The sequence below is a fragment of the Vitis riparia genome, chromosome 11 (assembly GCF_004353265.1).
Source record: "Vitis riparia cultivar Riparia Gloire de Montpellier isolate 1030 chromosome 11, EGFV_Vit.rip_1.0, whole genome shotgun sequence".
NCBI classification, from domain to species: domain Eukaryota; kingdom Viridiplantae; phylum Streptophyta; class Magnoliopsida; order Vitales; family Vitaceae; genus Vitis; species Vitis riparia.
In genome coordinates this window covers 5,045,042-5,065,789 of record NC_048441.1, presented here as the reverse complement: position 1 = coordinate 5,065,789, position 20,748 = coordinate 5,045,042, and the positions used below count along the sequence as shown (strand labels likewise).

Sequence of the window (20,748 nt, the reverse complement as noted above, 5' to 3'; positions counted from 1 at the left end):
TGGCAATTGAAATCATTAGCAATGATGAAGATCTTGAACCAAAAAAGTGGAAGAGTATTGATACTAAAATGATTGACTAAAATGGAAAGAAGCAATCAATACAAAGGTATACTCTTAGCAAAATGAGAAATACTTGAACTTGTAGTCTAAAGACTTAAAGGCATAAAGCCTGTTAGGCAAAATGAGAAACATGAGGTGACAGTATAAAGTGCGAGTTGACATAAGGTTTCTCACATAAAGTTGGTACTAACTATACGAAAACACATTTTCTCATGATGGACGCAATCATGGTTCGTCACCTAATAAATTGATAATTATGTTTGATTAAAGATGATGCAATAATATTATATAGAGATAATGTTGCATGTATTACACAAACTAAAGGTGATAGAATCGAGCACATCTAATCTAAATTCCTTACACATGAACTTTAGACACTAAACTCAAAAATATTTCATGATAAATCAGTGGAAAAACCATACTTACATTAACATGAAGGGGAACATGTGCATAAAACGGAAGTACTGCATAACACTCTCAACCTCAGCACAAGCTGCATCAACTCAATGTCGACTAAGCATGGAAAACACCCTGTTTTAGCTACTGATAACCGAATCACTTCCCTAAGCAATTATGTTTAATTGAAAACATACATAAAATTAAAAAATAGAGCATTTAATTTGACAACCATAAGTTCGGGTAAAACTGCAGCTAAAAATGCTGGCTGATATCACTCAAATTATTTTAAACTGTTAGCGTGTGACCCCATGATCGTGCAAGCATCTATCATAGTTCCTTCTATAAGCCTATAAGAGATGGTTAAAAGCACTCAATCCAGTTTCTAGAATCCCGGTTGAACAATTGCTTTGGCCAATATAAGCAAACACTTCTGTTCGTCCTGAAAAATTGTATCAGGATGTACTTACATCAACATACCATTTTGTAAGATTAATTCATAAAATTTACCAGCTGTGACCTTATCTACCATGCTAAAAATCACCGACTTATCTAGGTTCAGACAAACTTGCAACTCCTGACTTTTGCATTGCATTTATAGAATAAGCTCTATAGCTTATCTTCAATTTTCTCCAAGACCCAAATACAGTTATAAAAAATATAAAGCCATAGTCTTGTCCACTATGGACTTTCTTTAGAGGGACAAATGGCAGAAAAATATGGTCAGTGTGCTCCCAGAAGAAACAAGATCAGCCACTTGCACTGTCCAATCACTCACTGCAGTTTAAGGGCAAAGTTGAACTGTTAAGAATGCTAGCAGCAGCCAATCTCTCTTCAAGACAGAATGCCTCAGAGCTCACAGCCACTTCTATCAACTCCTGTAATGCGGCGGATGCAACTTCAGGTTTTTGGTCTCTTTGGTGGGCCCATGTTGCTTGGTTCAGCCTTGCGTTTTATCCCCAAGAAATGCTCAACCTAAAAGACAAATATAAAATTGAACTCTATATCAGATGAGGTTCTTTGAGAGGGTTAAAATGCCCCAGGTCCAGAATTCCTTTGAGCCAAAGTTTATCCAGTAGTGTATATTTAACATCACCAGCAATCCATGTTAAACAGATAGGAGGATCCAACAGGCTAACAAAAAATTCTACAAATAAATAAAAAAAGTCTAATGACTCACAAGCTAGGGCTTTGAGGAGTTTGAACCAACTGCCATGGTACAATACACTTTTAACACAAGACTATTGGTCCTCACTACCACTGATGGATTAACGTGCTCCCCCCTGAAAAATAAAAAATTTAAGGGTTCCCCCCTTCTCTCCCTCCTCCTGAATCTAACCCCTCTGTAATGAGGGCAATAAATTCAAACCCTCCTGAATCTAATCCCACTGTAATGAGGGCAATAAATTCAAACCAAATCAAAACTATTATGACAAGAAACAAATTCAAGTCTAGGAAGATTCAGTAAAGTGCATTGGTTTATAAACAAACCGGAATGCATCCAAGCGACATGTGTGCCGCCATTCTGTGGATATAATATTATAGAAACCCATGTACTTGCAAACATGATGAGGGAAGAGTAAACACACAATAAAAAGTAGACTGACCTTTCTATCGCCAAGCATGGGTGTTAAGCTCCCAGGGACATCCTTCTCAACTGTAGCAAAACCACTTCTGGGATCACTAGTTTGGCTGGAACCAACAGAACATATGAAAAAGATGAGCAAACAAATTCGAGTACATTAATACAGGAAAGCGAATTATGTATCAACAGGCCATAATCCTAAGATTTTTTTATATGACTTGATCATCTTTTATTATTTGATAGTTTTGGCAATAAATTAGAATTCATAGGATCAGTGGACCCAAGCTTAGCAGAGATGTATACAAGATTGTTTTTCAACAGATAAAAATACAGAAGGAATTCCAAACATTCAGACTATACACTACGACGATCATATATTAGGAAGACATCATAATGCAAAGGTGCATCCCAGGGCGAGAATTTAATAAATCCCTTCACAGGGATCTCACAGCCTGAAGCTTGATTTAGCTTCTCAAATCTCAAATACCCAATTTATGATATTGACATGGAATGTATCATGATACAATATGAATGTCTCCAACAAGATAAGATCAGATCATTACTATAATCCCAATGAGTATCATAATAGATTTTTTAAATTAGACCAAATGAAAGATGGTCCATCACTGGCATCACTAATCAGGGCCATTCAACAAAGGAAAACAAAAAGATGTAATTGTAAGAAAGATTCCTTACGGCCGACCCAGATGCAATAGTAAGTTTTGTCGGATAAGAACAATATATAGAAGATCAGTTCATTGCACAACAAGAGGAGCATAAAATTTGATGCCTAAACCTAAAATGCGGATGTTGCAAGAAGCCATGCAGTGCTCCAAAGAGCTATCTTAAAACAGATATACAGCACTAAGGAGTGTATGGGACAACTTGCAGAAAAACAAGAGTTATGAAGACTTCATCCCAATAAAGGGCTATCTTAGAAGCCCTATACCTCAACAACTGAAAATCTTATCGGAAAATTTTTTTCCTTCTCTCAAACCACTTTCATGCCACTTTGATGAATCATAAATAAAAAAAAAAAAAAATGAAGCATGAAGGGTTCAAAAAGCATACCCTGGTTTAACATGCCCACTAAGAACAAGATAGGGTGTCTTCAACCGAGCTTGAGCTTCCCTCATCCGCTCAACAGACTGTGATGGGGTGTCTGAATTCTTCATTTGCTTCAACTTCAATTCTTCCTGGTATTGCTTCATGCGCTTTTCTTGCTTCATTTTGCCGGGCCCTTTCCCATGAAATTTATGAGAAATCATCCGAAAGGCTTCCTTGGGGGTCATCTGTTAAAGCAAGCCAAGAAACTCATTATTTTACAAATTAACGCTTCACTATATTTTGTAACATAGTCTTACATATGTTACCAATATGGACTATAGAAAGGCACAGAATTCCATATATTAAAGGCAAGATCATAAATGGGACCAACTGGGAGACTCTTGGAAATAATTCGTGAAGGAATAAAACTGTCAGGCTCCTCCAAGGCTTCAAAATCTTTCAGTATTGTGAAACAAACTGTGTAATAAAGATGTATTGGCTCTTGATCCATGCCAATACTAACTGCTGCTTGATTTTGCATTTCACCATTTTTGCAAGTCCGTAAAAATTGACATGGTCAAAAGTTAATGCATTTTGGATTGTTTGAATCTATTTTATTTTCCCCCCTTCTTTCAATTTTTAGAGGATGAGATCAGGTTGACCCTTCATATCCATTTTAAAGTCGAAACTGAAGTATGTATGAACTAAAGGAGCTTAATAGAATGCATTTCAGGTTTTTTGGAGCCACACACACACACACACACACCACACACACAACTCTCCTTTATTTTGACCTTTAGGAAACACTTTCAATTGTGACTCTAACATGAATAAAAATATAATTTATTACAAGATCATCTACAAGGGGGTTCCAAGTTTAATTCCAATAAGTGAATACACAAACCCACATCTACATGTTGAAGATAAGATCTAGCAAGAAATTACTTGTTTTCAATCTTTTAGTATCATTGACGGATGTCAGACTCATTTACCTAATAGCTCCAATCCAGGAAATTTGGAATTATTACATTCCTGTAGGATGAACAAGACATGTTCTCCATTAATGTGATAAAATCCTCATATTATGACTTCTGATTATGATACAATTGAATGATTGTTTCTAATCTGGGAAAAAAAAAAGTAATATACAAGATATTAACTGGTTAACAACTCCTCATGCAGTATGTAAAATTTGTTAGAATATATGACAGAATTATAGTGCAATGTACTAGGTTATAAAGAAATTCAGAGATGGGTATTTGGATGAATATTAACACTAGACTTAGCTGCCTAGGAAGGTTTAAAAGGGGCTTGCACTTTGGGTGTCAGGAAACTTCTTGCACAAGCAGACTCCTTGGTCATTATTACATTTCATTCCTCAGGAAGCAGGGTATGTTGGAGAATACTCCCTTCAGCAAGCAGGATTCATGCTCTTTCTGAAGGGGTAGTTTACCAGGTGGCTGACAATTTGGCTAAGTGGGCTGCTACATCACCGAAGGTTCATATTGGGAACCCAAACTACTTGAATTTTTTAGATGTTTGTTGGTCTTGTGGTTTTTGTAGGCTGCTTAGCAGATTTGACCTTTTTCCTCTTTTCTCTGTTTCCAATGGCATCTCATCCTTGTTCTTATTGTTGATAAAATTTCTTTTCTCATAAACAACAACAATAATAATAATAATAATAAAAGGTTATAAAGTGATTGCTATATCAAGGAAAAAAAGCACTTACAATCTGCCCAAATTCATCTGTCCTAGCCTCTTAATACGTAGATTTGACCTTTTTCCTCTTTTTTTCTTTCTGTTTCCAAAGACATCTCATCCTTCCTTTTTCTTATTGTTGATAAAATTTCTTTTCTCATAAATAATAATAATAATAATAATAAAAGGTTATAAAGTGATTACTCTATCAAGGAAAAAAGCACTTACAATCCGCCCAAACTCATCTGTCCTCTCAATACGTATTTCCTTGGTTCCAGTGTTATCATAGATGCCCACAAGCTTGCTCTTTTTCTTGTCCATGTTTCTCCCACCCCATTCAATACCTTCTTTAAGTGTTCCTCGCTCTTTAAGCAGCTGAAGTGCACCTGATAATCCTTTCCCAACTGCCATTTCATGAATAGTGTCATCAGGGACCATCTCCTCTTTGTTCTCATTAACAGGAAGTTCATCTTTATCAGTATCTTTTACCTCTGTCCAACCACCAGCCTCATCCTTCCTTTCTTGATCAGAAGCTTTTGGTGCTTCATCTTCATCCATGAAAACATCTTCACCATCAGGCTTATGGGCTTCTGAAAAAGCAAAATTAACAGAAAATATTGTAACTTCAGGGTATACAACGCAATACAAGAATCTTCAAGATGTTTATAGCATACCAAAAAATTATAATTTAATTAAAAAAAATAGGAATAACATGGACATATATAAGGGAACATGACTAAGACTGATTGCACCGGACACAGGTCAGGCACTTTTGGATGTGCCTGGAATTTTGCAGTAAATTTTGACTTTGGAAACATGACCAACAACTGGTTGATACATTGGACACATGGTTGACTGATGAAACATGACTATTTTATTTTAATATAGAAAAAAACTATAATTTTTAAAGAAGAAACCATGGTAGAATGTTCACAAAGATGATTAATAAAAGGAATTAATAGAGAGAGAGAGAGAGAGAGAGAGAGAGACTTGTGCTATCTACAAATTTTACAAAAGGGCTTGAGAAGAAGACCAGAGGACCAGAACAGGTACTACTAGGAAGAGGAAGGAGCTAATATTTTTAATATGCTCTTGATTTGTTTTTGTCCTATTTTCCTATAATTTGTTTTATCATCTCCATATCTTTTTATATTGAATCATGTCCAGTGTATACCTTAAGGGTGGAAATTTCTGACATGACGCATGAACAAGACTCATTACTCAAAAGTTGGAAGGACTAGGTTGAGTATAATGACATTCCAGCTACAATCATGTTGATCTGTGTAATCCAATTATTAAACTCGCACCTGGATTAGGGACTTTAATCCATTTTGAACCATTTAGTCAACAAGCCAATCTAAAACAATTAGGGCATAAATCAATATAACCCATTTAATCCACATACTTCATATATTTTAGCTTTTTCCAAAGCGTTGACTTTTTCAAAGCTCTAGAGGTTTGAGACGAGGGAATCCCCTTTCACCCTATTTATTTGTTGTTGCTATGGAGGCGCTCAATTGTCTATTAAAGAGGACAGTTAGTGGGTTTTTTTTTTTTTTTTTTACGAAACGCCGAGAGAGGGGTCGGGCGGATACAGGGTTAAAATTTCCCATTTGTTGTTTGCACATGACACCCATGTCTTTTGTGAAGCCTCTCAAGATCGAATCACTTACTTATGCTAGTTGCTTATGTGGTTTGAGGCCATCCTGGGATTTAAAATAAATTTGGATAAGAGCGAGTTAATTCCAGTGGGAGGGGTAGATGATATAGATGATCTGGCTTCAAAATTTGGTTGTAAGGTGGGTAGCCTCCCTCCCTCTTCTTTGGGTCTTCTATTAGGTGTCCTATTTAAATCTATGGTAGCTTGGGATGGAGTGGAAGAGAGGTTTCATAAAAGCTTGGCCATGTGGAAGAAACAATACATCTCCAAAGGAGGGAGAATTACCCTGATTCAAAGTACCTTATCTTGTTTGCCTATTTACTTTATGCCCTTGTTGTGCATCCCAAGGTCGGTTAGATTGAGGCTAGAGTAGACTCATAAGGACTTTCTATGGGGTAGTGGTGCTCGAGCGGAAACCACATCTAGCAAGATGGGAAATTATTTGCTTAGATAAAAGGAAAGGGGGATTGGGTGTGAAGCATCTCTCTACACTCAATAAGGCTTTACTTTGCAAATGGAATTGGAGTTTTGCAAATGAAAGGGGGGCCCCTTTGGAATGAAGTTATCAATGGGAAGTATGGGGAAGGATGGGGAAGGATGGGGATGGTGTTCTCAAGAGGTGAGGAAGGGGTAAAAGTTGGTTTTTGGAAAATCCTAAGCAAGGATTGGGATCTTGTGTGTAGTAGGATCTCCTTCTTGGCGGGCAATGGCCAGAAGGTCAAGTTTTGGAAGGATAAGTGGTTTGGGACTGCACCTTTGTGTAGCTCCTTTCCATCTTTATTTGCCTTAGTAGTTTCTAAGGAGGCTTGGGTAGAGGATGTTTAGAATTCTTATGATCAAGGGAAGGAGGGGTGTAACACTTGTTTCTCTAGACCTTTCAAGCCTTGAAAGGCGGGATGTGTGGAAAGGTTTTTGTCGCATTTGCATGATTTGAGGGTGCGTAGGGATGAGCAAGATAGGGTGCTTTGGACAGAACAAAGAGTGGCAAGTTTACAATGAAGTCTTTACACCACTCTAGTCTCATCCAGGTCAGTTTCATTTTCAACGAGTTCTTTACTTAGGAGGCAACTTAGGAAAAAGTTTTAACCTTGGATCAAGTTCAGAAAAGAGGAAGGCCTTTGGCAAATAGATGTTTTCTATGCCATATTGAGGAAGAATCCACAAGTCATCTCCTTATCCACCATGTAAAGATAAGGCTATTATGGGAGTTGCTTTTTGCCCTTTTTGGAGTGTCTTGGGTGCTTCCCTCGTCTATTAGAGAAACACTTCTAGGTTGCCATGGTTATTTTGTGGACAAAAAGCATAGAAAGGTTTGGAGAGCGGATCCTTTATGCATCTTTTGGGCAATTTGGAAGGTAAGGAATAGAATTGCCTTTGATAGGAACAAGCTTTCCCTCTAAAGACTAACAATTTCTTTTGTTTGTTTTTTGTAGTCAAAGACTAAGATGTTTATAAATGATGCTCCTCCAACTCTTTTTAGTTTTTTTTTTATTGGTTGGGATCTTGTTGAAGGTGATGTTGTTTTAACCATTATTGTTTTGTAGCTTTGGCTTTTGTTGTTGCCACTTAGTGGTTGGTGTAAATGTTATGCATACCGTGGGTCGCTCTTTTGGTGGCCCTTTTTAATATATTTACCTTCTTATCTATCTAAAATATATATATTCCTTGATTACTTATCGTGAAAATTGTATATATATATTCCTCAATTACTTATCACGAAAAAAAAAAAAATAGTAAACACATTTTGGTTTTGGGGAAAGAAGAAGCAAGAACAAATTTGGAATTGGTTGGACATTAAAGGATAATGGGGATGGGCCCCTCAAGGTGTTTTCAACAAAAGGTAAAAAAAAAATTTAAAAAAAAAATGAAAGTTTTAGAATTTAGGAAGCTTTAGAATTCTCCTTAAAATAAGTTTTTAATATTTTTAATTTCTAAAATAATCTTTTTAGTCTAAAATTTCTTTGAGTTCTTAGAATCTAGAAGTTTTCTTTGTTTGAAAATTCATTACAAGAAATTTCTATAATTTTGATTTCTTTTAATCTTCTTAGAAGATTTAATTGAAAGAAATAAGATTCCTACTAAGTACTACATAGGTGATAGGTTAGGCTTACTTTTTCATAATTTCATTCAATTTTTAGGTTTTCTAAAGTCTATAAATAAGACTAATTGATGTAAAATGGGATTAATGACCGATGAATGATGATATTAAGTTTTCTATATACCTTACAATTTTCAATGGTGAGACTCCATTACCTTTCTTCTAAATGAAACTTCTAGAAGGTCTTAATGAGATTCCAAGGTTTTCTCTCTCTTTCCTATCTTCGCTTTTTCTATCTTTTATTTTACCTTTTCCTATTGTTGTTCATCTACTCAAATCCTCAAAGGTTGAAGCCTTGGTCTACCTACTTGATTATAGACAATCATCTTAGGATTGTCCTACATAAGGGAGGAAAGGAAAAGTTCCTATCTTTTCTTTTTCTATCTTTTATTTTACTTTTCTTGTTGTCGTTCATCTACTCAAATTCTGAAAGATTGAAGTTCTGGCCTACCTACTTGATTATAGACAATCATCCTAGGGTTATCCTACATAAGGGAGGAAAAGAAAAGTTGGGTCATAAGTGTCTTCCAAGCCTATCCAACACAAATTACACATGTTGGACATTAAATTAGTAAATGGATTATGTATGGTATGATTGTAGTCTTCTTTTTTTTTTTGATAAGTAAATGCAATTTTATTAAGAAAGCAAAAAAATACACCTAAAAGCATACACAATGTATACAAGGCTAAAAGGCTAAAAAAGAGAAGGAAAACACAAAAAACCACCAACTTACGTAAACCCCAACCAATCAATGAAATCAAGTAAAGACCACAAGCTAGAGCCAACTTTAACCTTGACCGAACCAAAAAACATGTAAAAAAAAGACCGTAAAATAGCTTGGTCAGTTGGTTCAGTATGATTGTAGTCTCACCTGTTTAATAATTGGGTAGTGTTCATATTTACATATCCAATATGATTAGTAATCAAGTTGTGTTTGATTTGATCCACATAATTGAAAACATGTGTTTTTCAATGAGAGAAACATAATGCATCAACACTATGTGTAACATACTGTATAATCTCTAATCATTGTCAAGAATGACATACGAAAGTGACCATGAAATGACCAAATAAACTAAAGGATGGCATGCCAATGACTCAAGACATATATTTCGACACCACACTTTCAACAGCTAGGGTTGGTGGAACATACCGTCCTCAAGCTGAAGACCCCAAACAAATTCTTCCATCTCTGTGAATACAACTCTGCTTTCTTGTGATTCTCCGGAAATGGGGTTTTGATTGTCCACATTCTGACCGCTGGTAGTAGTGGAGGCAAGAAGTGCAATTGCCTGAGGACCAGAGGTTGCTGCCTCATCTTGCTTTTGAAGTACTAATTTCCTTGCTCTTTGCAATGATTTTTGAAGCTCTTCATCATCCTCTCCAAAAACTTGATTTTCATTTTCCTCCAATTGAACAGGAAGAGTTTGATCCAGTCGGAGTGCTTTAGATGCCTCATCCGCTTTTGCATATGCTAACTGGTATGCACTATTTCTCATTTCAGCCTCAGACCTTTCTTGCTCCTCTCTGATGGACTGCCTCTTCCCATCATTCCTAGAGCCAAGATCCCCAACACCCAACCCTGCAGAGACTGCTTCTGCTTCAAGGGCATCAATATTTAGCTTCTCTTTTTTCCTCAAGGATTTTTTCTTTTTAGGCTTTTTAAATTGGAGCATTTCTTCATGAGTATAGTAATCTGAGGAGTTTTTCCCATATGAATTAAGATCTTCAAAGCGGTTGTTTGTGGAAACACCCTGGAGTCTTCTACGGAGCTGAAAATAGGAACAATGCATATTATTACACGATAAGGATGGTTAAATTCCCTATTGACACTATACCACACTGCATGAGAATGAACGAATACCTCTTCCAGTTTCTTCTCTGCTTCACCAGTGAAGCGCCCACTTGCATCCAGAGCTAGCCCCTGAAATCAGTTAAAAGGTTGGTACAGAAATCTACAATAGACTACTAAGCCATAAGTTCCAACAATAACAACAAAGAGCTTAACCTCATCTGTAACAGGATCATCATACTGTGGAAGTATTTTCTTTTCTGAACCAGGTTCATCATTAAACCTAAAGATGAGAACAAAAGAGCAGTCAGAGATATTCATGGAATAATGATCACAGAAATGCCGATTACAGACAAATGGACTCACTTATCTTCATAAATCCCTGTTTTCTTTTTGGCAGCCTTGTAAGCCTCATCACGTCGCTTCTGCTCTCCAATCTCCACATTTTCAAGCATATCAACATCTGTTACACGAAATATATGGCAATTTAGGGTGATGACTAATACCAAAAATACAATGGCATTTTAGTGACAATGGTCCTAGAAAATACAGAAGATTGAAATTAAATAAGTTTTACCTTCATTAATGTCACCATTAGCAAGTATGTCCTGATCTTTGAGTGTCAAGACAACTGCCCCACCGTCAATTACTTTGTCAAGGCCGTGAAGAACTTTAACCCCTGCTAGATCTTCTGGTATCAGGTGTTCAAAATAAAAGTGAGATCTATATGGCCAAGGATCCTTCTACAAAACATGGTTGATAATGCATTCACTTCAACTTGAAACTCAAAACCACAACACAATGTAAAGCATGGATATCAAATAAATGTGAATATATTCCTCAACTAGGTTCTATCAATCTCAACACAGATTCACTGTTCAGAATTCCAGCATGTTTATTGCAGGGAAAAAACAAGAATATGTTCTTTTTCATTGAGAACAATGACCCAACCCTTGAATATATGCTTCTACTCTGATAAAAAAATATAAATGCTCTGACTTATATTCTAGCATTTGGTATTTTAAGTCTTGAGGAAAATGGATTAGTTGTGTTCTACATATGACTTTCGAAGCAAAAATTAAATTCAAATTAGTCCACAATCTGATGAAGCACTTCAATAAAAAACTTTGATTATTATAAATAAATAGATATATATGTGTATTCTAAACACTTGCTTAAAATATGACATTTTACAATTTCAATAAATAATTTCATTTATATCTCATTTTGGTATGTCAGTGACTCCATATCGCAGAACCAACTTCTGCACTCAGATGGCTAGGCAAACACAATGGACAAAGACAAGTTTCAGGTTACTCTCATGCAGCTCCTAAAAAAATAACCAACAATTGTTAGGGAATCATAATTTAGAGAGTAAAAAGAACCATACGCGAACTATGCCGGATTGGCTTCTCATCATCACTTTCTCCTTGATCAATATTGTCCTGAAAGAATTCATACAATAAAATTGAGTATATACTTCATGTTGGTCCCAAAGAACTTTCAATATAATCTTGGAACATTAAAGCTCAATCATGTTTTAAGAAAAAAATTTAAGGGAGCTATTGAGACACAAATAACCTGCTCCTCAAAAATCTTTGAAAGCTGCAAGGCTTTCTCCTTTTCAGCATTCCTCTGTTCCTCAACCTTGCGGCTCCTATTAACCCATGCCAAGACCTCAGAACTGCCTTCAGATTGTCTCTTTACTCTTTCTTCTTTCATTCTGAGGAAAGAACAGCAATAAAGAAAAATATTCACATTTATATAAATCCTTAAAAAATATGCTGTATTCTATTTCCAGGAGAAAGGGCTTGTATATGGTAAAGTATCTTAAAAGAATAATCCCATATCAGCAGTAAACTGCTCATGATTGATAGAATACATAAAAAAACTTATATGACATGCATAAACATGTGCGTGTGTGTGTGTGTGTACACACTCATGGGAAGAAAGGTCCTCTGCAACTACCATTTAATCATATGCTAACATCACGAAATCCAGGCAAAAAGGAGAAAAACATGAGCATCCAAAAGTATATATAATGTAGAGCCATTACCACACAGCTGCAGGGTAAGAGTTTGGACAAACCAGAATGGTCAGAAAATAATCAATTACTTATATTAATTAATATTCTGATGATAGAAAAGCTCACTTCCTATCAAAGATCATTTCAAGATACCACAATCGTAAGAATGAAAATCAATAATTAGTTCACATAAGAACCTTTTTTTTTATATAACTACCCACTGCAGGTCTGCAAGCCATGCGATGGGTACCTGAGCTAAGCTCTTTACCCAACAACATGCCAAGGAATCAAACTACCAATAAACAGCAGAAACAAGAAGCTTGCATAGATACATTGATTGTTAGAGAGGCTCAACATGAAAATTAAATAAATACTCAATCTAACAACTATCCTCCCCCCACCAAAAAAAAAAAAGAGGGGTCAATGCTCAATCTGACAAGGATGAGGCCGTAATTGTTAAGTAATTTGGCAAGATCAGCAAATCCAAGCTGCAGATCAGATAGAACTAAAGTATGTGAAACAACAACCAAACAAGATGTACAGAAACATCCAAAGTTTAAAAGAGACTCAGAAACCCTAGTTGAAATGAAAGTAGAAGGTTTAATCCTGTCCATGATCTAAATGAGATTGTAATCTAATAGATTATTCTGTAGGAAAAAAAGGTTATAGAAAGCTTTAACAAGAAAAAGCTTACAGGTCCTTTGATAAAGAACTATCAACAACCAAAAACAGTTAAGAGGAAGGTTTAGGATCCTTCAGATAAATAAAACAGCAAAGCATGAGACAGAACACAAAAACAAAGGATAGCCATAGCATTAGTCAGAACACAAAAAAAAAAAAAGGATAGCCATATAGATCTTTTCATCTCATGTGGGATTCAACAATTTTTCCAATCAAACTATTTGTTAAGAGACTGTAAAATGTCACCAGTACACAGTAAAGTTCAAAAGCACAAAACAATGTTTTTCATCCAATCTTTAATGTTTGTTGTGTTCAAGATGATGTACAGCACATAAGTATTATGATATTTCCAATACAAGTACAATGCATAACAAAACAGCAACAGTTCTAACAATACCAAATTTATTTTAGTACCTCCCAAAAATAAGCAGCACAGGAATCACCAATGGAGATTTACTTACCTCAAAATGCGTTCCTGGAGCCCTGCTGTTGAAGACTGTGGTCCTGAAGCACCCTCAGCATTTTTCTCATGCTCAATTGCCCTACTGTCATCCTCATCATGATGAGAGCCCCTCCCTTGCTTGGTTACATCCCTATCCCTATTATCTCCACCATCTAATTTCAATCTATCATCCTTCCCCCCATCCTTGCTTCTATCATGACCTTCGTCACGATTCTTCCGACTCCCTTTGTCTCTATCCTTATACCTATCCCTATCTTGGTCTGCCTCCCTCTCCTTATCCCTTATTCTCTCTTTTCCCTTCTCTTTGTCAATTGCATCCCTGTCTCTGTCCTTGTCATTTTCCCTCTCTTTTTCTCTATCTTTACTTTTCTCCTTCTCCTTTTCCCTGTCTCTGTCCTTTGCCCTGTCCCTTTCTTTTTCCCTTTCTTTATCCCTATCCCTATTCTTCTCTTTTCCTCTCTCTTTATCTCGCCCTCGGTCGCTCTCCTTATCCACCTCTCTCTCTCTCTCACGCTCCTTTTCCTTTCCTCGATCTTTCCGATCTTTATCCCTTTCACGCTCTTTATCTCTATATTTCTCCCTATCATAATCCTTCTCCCTTACTTTGTCCCTATTCCTATCCTTCTCACGTTCATCTCTATCTTCCTTCCTTCGTTCTCTACTTGTTACCCGATCTTTTTCCAAATCTTTAGTCTCTTTCTCTCTCTCCTTCAAACCATCACCAGCTTTGGATCGTTCTCGGTCTTTACCTCTATGATCCTTCTCTTCTCTTCGGCTCTTTTTCCTATCCTTGCTCCGATGCTTGCTTGATTTTTCAATGCCAGTTTCCTCCAAATCATCATACGCTCCATCGTGGTAGTCTCTTGTTGGAGAGTCATCTCGATCTCTAAGTTCATCACTTCTTTCGGGCTTCGGTTCTGACCAGTCCATGTCCATTGTAAACAGAACAAATGTCAACCTCAAAAAGGACAAGAGACCCTAGCTTTGATGTATGTCCAACTGAGCACTGGTTGATAATGTCTCAAAGATTCATTAAATTCCTCACCTGAAATTGACAAGCATAAAACATTAGTCTTATTTTTTTTCTTAAGAAGTAGAAACAGGCATAATATATGGTATAATGGTCTTACAAATGTCAAGCTTGAGTCTGAAACAAGCTTCATTCAGAAAATATTCTCTCCTAGAGACATAAGTTGGCATATTTTGGTTTTTTATTTTTATTTTTTGCGGGCAAACAAAGTGTATATATTGACAAGCTTGGCATATCTAAGTTTTTAATAAAACTAGTAATACAATGCATCAAGCACATGATGCCTGAATTTCAAAACAAAAATTACAATTTGAAGAAACATATCAATGCTGTGGCTCTGGAGAAGAGATAAGAAGATAGAAATATTTAAAACTTGTAGTTGTAACTTGCAAGACAGTTAAGAAAACAAAAACTTTCAATTCATCTTAACCAGACATCTATTACCTGTGGTATTTCACTTTATTTTCTTGATTTCCAAAAAAGATAAATAAATAAACCATGAGATAAAGTTTTCTGCTGTTATTTTCTTTTTCTAAGTTTTCCAAAAAAGCCAAACAGTGGGTAGAATAACAGAAAACTGTCCAGCCACCAGACCAAGTTTAGAAAACCCTAACAACGTAACGAAGCAAATGTATACAAAGATGTGGAGAGATGACTAAGGTTCCTCTTCCTTTCCTCCAATTATAACAAAAATTAAAACCCTCCATTTGTTTTCCTTTCCTCCAATTAATGGATGATCAAACAAAAACCTCCAACTTCTTCAGAAACCAAAACTTCTTAGACCTGAACTAGGAAAAGAAACATAAAAATAAATAAATAAATAAATAAATAGAACAATAATAATAAAAATAATAATAAAGCCATTTTCTCTTACTTTCCTCCACTTGGCTAAACAAAAATTCCTAACTTTTCCAACAAACCAAACACCAATGCAGCATGGAAGAAAAAAAAAAAACTCTGTTCTTTTCCCTCGCTCCCCTCTCAGCAGCAGTACCCAAACGAAATACCCAACTTCCTCAGCACCCTAAATATCTTTCTGTCCTCCACTTTCTAGGCAACCAAATAAATTCCCCAAACTTATCAGCAATCCAAACACCAAAAAAAAAAAAAAAGAAACGAAACTAAAACAAACAAAGTTATTCTCTTCCTTCCACTTCACTTTCAGGAGGACCAGACGAAGGTTCCCACCTTCCTAAGCGATCAGAACACCAAAGGCAAACATCAAATAGCAAAATCCTAATTTTCATTTTCCTGTTTTTCTTCTTTTTCCTCAGCAACCAAATCACAGATTGAAATCAAAACAATTCCAAAACCCTAACACCCCAATTAAGAGAGAGAGGGAGAGAGATTGACTAACCGAAGATGATGACAGAGATCGGCGCCGGCGACAGTGTGGGAAAGAGATTCACGGTGCAATGGAAAGGGCAGGATTTTTGATAGAGAGAGCGAGACCGCTTTTGAGCACTGTGGTATACACAGGGATTGAAAAATCGGGAAATAGCGCGGATATTTCGGAGAAATATAGGATATCGGGCGGCACCGCGGAAAATTTCCCGATATTTCCTACCAGTCCAGCCCGCGCACAGAATACAAAATCTGGCTCAAAAATCGTGGATTTAGGGTTCGTGAAATTTAAATCCAATGGCACAACAACAAAGAGACCCTTAAAACAGATCCAGAAAACACAGGGAGCAAAAGAAAAGCAAATTTTTTGGTTTTCTTTGGGGGTTTTGAATGGATTTTCTCGGAAATCAAACGAGGATGAATTTTCCCGGAAATCGAATGGGGGATGGATTTTCTTGGGAATCAAACGGGGGTTGCAAAAAAAATAATATCAACGTGATTAGATTAGTACCTGCGAGGATTGAGAGTGGCAGAGGAAAATAGGTATTTTTTAGGAATTCTCTCGGCTGGAGGGCAACTTCGGCTGGAGGGCAACTTCAGAAGTGGGTAGCCCTTTTAATTTTTAGATTTAGTAGAGGTAAAAAAAAAAAAACAAAACAAATCATGAGAACAATTTTCCTCTATCCATATAAATTATCGAATTTTATTTTGATTATTAAATAAATTAATATTAATAAAAAAAATTTGTTACTATATATTTTTAATAAAATTTTAAATATTAAATCTCAAATAAAATATTTTAAATAAATTAATTTAATTTTCATTTAAAATATAATAAAACATGTTTTAATAAAAGTATTTTAAAATTTTTTAAATAAATATTATCTTCAACAAGTTGGGTCCTCTTCATCTAACAATATAACAAAGCCACATCGATTTCTTCCTTAATATAAGGACTATTGCAATCTTATATGTATTATATTTATGTATAAATTGTTTTTATTCAATAAAATCAAATATTTTTTTAACTCAATTCTAACTTTATACACTTTCAAAATTCATATATATTATTTTTAAAATTCAAATATTGAATCTACCAATATATCTTTATTTACGATATTTTTCTTCTTAATTATATATATGTCAATTACACTTACAAGATAACTTTAAAATATGTATTTTTACTTATTTTATCATTTTTTTGAAGTTTTTTCAAGCATTCCTATTAATTTTAAATAATTTTCACTCTATCGATATTTGTGAAAAAATATTCATCGATATTTCTCCGATATTTCCGATATATCCGTAAAATCGAAGTACCGATATATCCGTAAAAAACGATATTTCAATCCTTGGGTATACATGCCCTAAACGGGGAGTAATTCATCCCCATTCTGGGTTGCATTTTGATCGATTTCCAAACGTCATGTGGGCCTACTTTCATTTCGGCCCAATTTTTGAGACCACTTCTTTTCCCTTTTCCTTTTTCTTTAAAGAAAAATGTGAAATAAGGTGTTGATACATTTTTTGTTTTTATTTTTAAAAAATAAAAAATATAATAGTTTTTATATAAAATATAGAAACTTCTAAAGATTTACCCGAAAAAAAAAATTTGAAGTATTTTTTTAGGATAAGGCAAATTCTTACTTTTCTTTATATTAAAGTTATTATATTTTATAAAAAAAATATTTTAAAAAATAAAAAGCAAGAAGTATATTCAAATGAATACTTACATATTAACAATATTTTGCTTCTTTGATTAATTAGGTGAAATTAATATAATTTTTACTAATCTCATGAGTTGATGTTATTAGTGTTCAAAAAATTAGTAAGTAAATAAAAATAAATAAATAAAAAGACCCTTAATGTCATAAAAGTAAATAATAATAAGAAGAAGAAGAAGAAGAAGAAGAAAAATTAAAATACAAAATTCAAAGGAAGTGAACAATGAACTATAAACTTATAAGTTTTCAATAACCTTAGCTTTATTTATGGAGTTACAATCATAATCACTATAATTAATGTCTATGTAATAATTGTGAAAATTGCAGGGATATTTAAAAAGTTTATTGTGGGAAATAATGACATGCACAATTTTTTGTCTTATTAAAACCCTAGGAGAAAAAATTAAGTAGGAAAAACCTTAGTAAGAAAAAAGAGTAGAATTGTTTTTTTAGTGCTTTTGAACTAATATCATTGCCTTTTTAAAAACCTTACTAGTAAAAACCAATGAGATAGAACTAGAAAGAAAAAAAAATTATATAGTGTAGTAACATACTTATTAATCTACTCCACTCATGTTGATATGATTACACTTCATGTAGCTCAACATGAAGATCTTTGAGGTGACCCATTACAATGTTATTTATGAGCTTCTTAAGTATGACAATTGGCAATGCTTTTATGAATAGATCTACTAAATTGTCGTTTGATCTTAATTGTTAAACATTGTTTCACTACTCTTTTTGCAGCTCATGAGAGAAAAAAACTTAGGTATATATGTTTAGTCCTATCACCCTTAATGTATCCTCCTTTAATATATACATTGAAGGCAACATTAACTTCAAGTAGTGTTATTGGATTATATTTAATGGAAGATGATCCACATGATTATCAAATATATTGGATCACAGATATCAACCGTATATCTTCGGTTTGTTTCATGAATTGCTAGTATTTGTAAATGATTTATGAAAACGATTACCATTGTCTACTTCATTAGTTGCCATGATATTGTAGTATTACCACAAGTAAATACAGATCATGTTTAAGATCTAGTTTGTGAGGATCTAAAAGGTAACCAATATTTGTGTATACAAGTAATTATGATTATGTTCCTTTTAAATAAAACAAACTCATATCAGTGGTTCCATGAAGATGATATAGTATATGTTTAATCTCATTCCAATGTCTTGAAGTTGGTGCAAAACTATATCCTACGAGTAAATTCACAAATAACGTTATATTTGGTTATGTACAATTTGTTAGATACATTAATACACTAATTGCAATGAGATTTGGTATTTCTAGACCAAACAATTCTTTATTGTCTTCTTTACGACAAAACGAGTTCTTATTCATTTCAAGTGAATGAAAAACATGAGAGCACTTAATGGGAGTGATTTATTCATATGAAATAACTTCAAGACTTTTTCTATATATGTTGATTGATGGACCAACACTCTATTTGGAAAGTCCTCAATCTACAAGCCTAAATCTTTTATTTTAAATTCACTTGTTAGATAATTAACTATTATTGTAAACTCTTTAAGAGTTCTAACAAGATTTAAGTGGCATTTGTTTTTTCACTTAAATTTAAATAGAACTTAATTTAACTTAACTTTAAACATAACTTAATAGTATTAAGTATTAAATTATTTATTTTTCTATTATTTTATTTCTATTATGTATTAAGTATTAATAGGATGAGGTAATGTTAAGATTTTGTTTTGATTGTTTCAAAAAGTTATTTTTAGTATTCAGTAAGAAGCCAAATATTTTGACATTTTCTATTTAATCAGAAAATTTTAAAAAATAATTAATAATTAAAAAAAATTAAATACAAACATTTAAAGTTTGAAAGAAAATTGCATTTAGCATTAAATTTAAAAAAAGCAAACACCACCTTATATTGTCTACATACATTGCAATAGTTGTGAATCTGGTCATTGATTTCTTAATGAATATACATATGTTAATAAGATTATTTTCATATCCTTCTTTCAATAAATGTTCATTGAGATCATTATATTACATGCATTCGAATTGTTTTAATCAATACAAGGATCTTTGTAGCTTAATTAAGTATATGCTACAAGATTTTAAAATATTTGTTTCAAGTGTTTGAAATCCTTTAAGGATTTTCATATATATGTCATTATCTAAAGATCTATATACATATGAAGTAATGACATCCATGAGATGGATATCCAGTCACAAGTGATCTCAACAATTTGGAATTTGGCTTTGAATGCCATATAAACAATAAAATCCACATAGGTAACAAAGAAGGTCTCAACATATCACATATTGGTCATTTAGTTTTTTCTTCTCAACTCTTTTATTCTCGAATCCTATATCTTAAAAATATTTTACATGTCCCTTCAATTACTAAAAATCTCATATTCCTAAAGATAACAAAGTCTTCTTTGAGTTTCACTATAATTCTTGTTTTGTAAAAGACCAAATCACCAGAAATATACTCTTGTGGGAAAATCGGCATAATAGACTTTATCAATTCAACCTAACAAAACAGTAGACTGGTAATGCATTTGATCATTCATCCAATATTTTTTTAATAGAAGCTTCGAAGATTAGGATCTTCTCATATTATTTTCCTTCTTCTGTTAGCAATGTATATTTATGATCTTTTAATTCATTTTTTTATGTATGCCACCAAAGATTAGGTCATCCCTCTTCAAAAATTGTAACTCAAATCCTAAAGCAATATAACATACCATATTCATCAAATAAGACTCTTTTCTTTTGCACAACTTGTCAATTGGGAAAAAGCCATAAATTGTCATTTCCAAATTCTAATACTACCTATAGAGAACCATTACAATTGGTTGAGTATGATCTTTGGGGTCCTTTTCCTATATTTTCAAACCATGGTTATAAGTATTATGTGAGCTTTTTTTATGTATACTTTAGATTTACTTTGATTTGTTTTCTTAAAAACAAATCTGAGCTCATGAGTCATTTGTGCACTTTAAAACTCAAGTTGAAAATCAATTAAATGCTAAGCTTAAGATTTTTCAGTCAGATTGGGGTGGAGAATTTAGAACTCTCACACCTTTCTTAGATTCTTGTGGCATCATTCATCGAGTTTCCTATTCCCATACTTTAAAACAAAATGGGATAGTTG

General features: G+C 34.0%; 1 protein-coding gene across 2 annotated transcripts; it reads right to left on the bottom strand.

Annotated features, from left to right (window-relative positions):
* Positions 1-694: 694 nt before the first annotated feature.
* On the bottom strand, positions 695-16,156 carry LOC117924979 (SART-1 family protein DOT2-like). Of its 2 annotated transcripts, XM_034843742.1 has the most exons (13): positions 15,895-16,154; positions 13,506-14,552; positions 11,919-12,060; positions 11,728-11,782; positions 10,915-11,028; positions 10,704-10,800; positions 10,554-10,620; positions 10,410-10,469; positions 9,699-10,317; positions 5,015-5,376; positions 3,113-3,333; positions 2,064-2,148; positions 695-1,431 (listed from the first exon to the last, which is right to left on the bottom strand). In XM_034843742.1, exons 2-13 carry the CDS (start codon positions 14,441-14,443, stop codon positions 1,357-1,359), a joined length of 2,835 nt encoding a protein of 944 aa, XP_034699633.1. In that variant the 5' UTR covers positions 14,444-14,552; positions 15,895-16,154; the 3' UTR covers positions 695-1,356. The 2 variants fall into 2 exon arrangements, with proteins under 2 accessions (XP_034699633.1, XP_034699634.1); XM_034843743.1 differs by lacking the exons at positions 695-1,431; positions 2,064-2,148 and having other exon boundaries at positions 3,262-3,333; positions 5,015-5,190; positions 5,276-5,376; positions 15,895-16,156.
* Between the last annotated feature and the right edge of the window lie 4,592 nt (positions 16,157-20,748).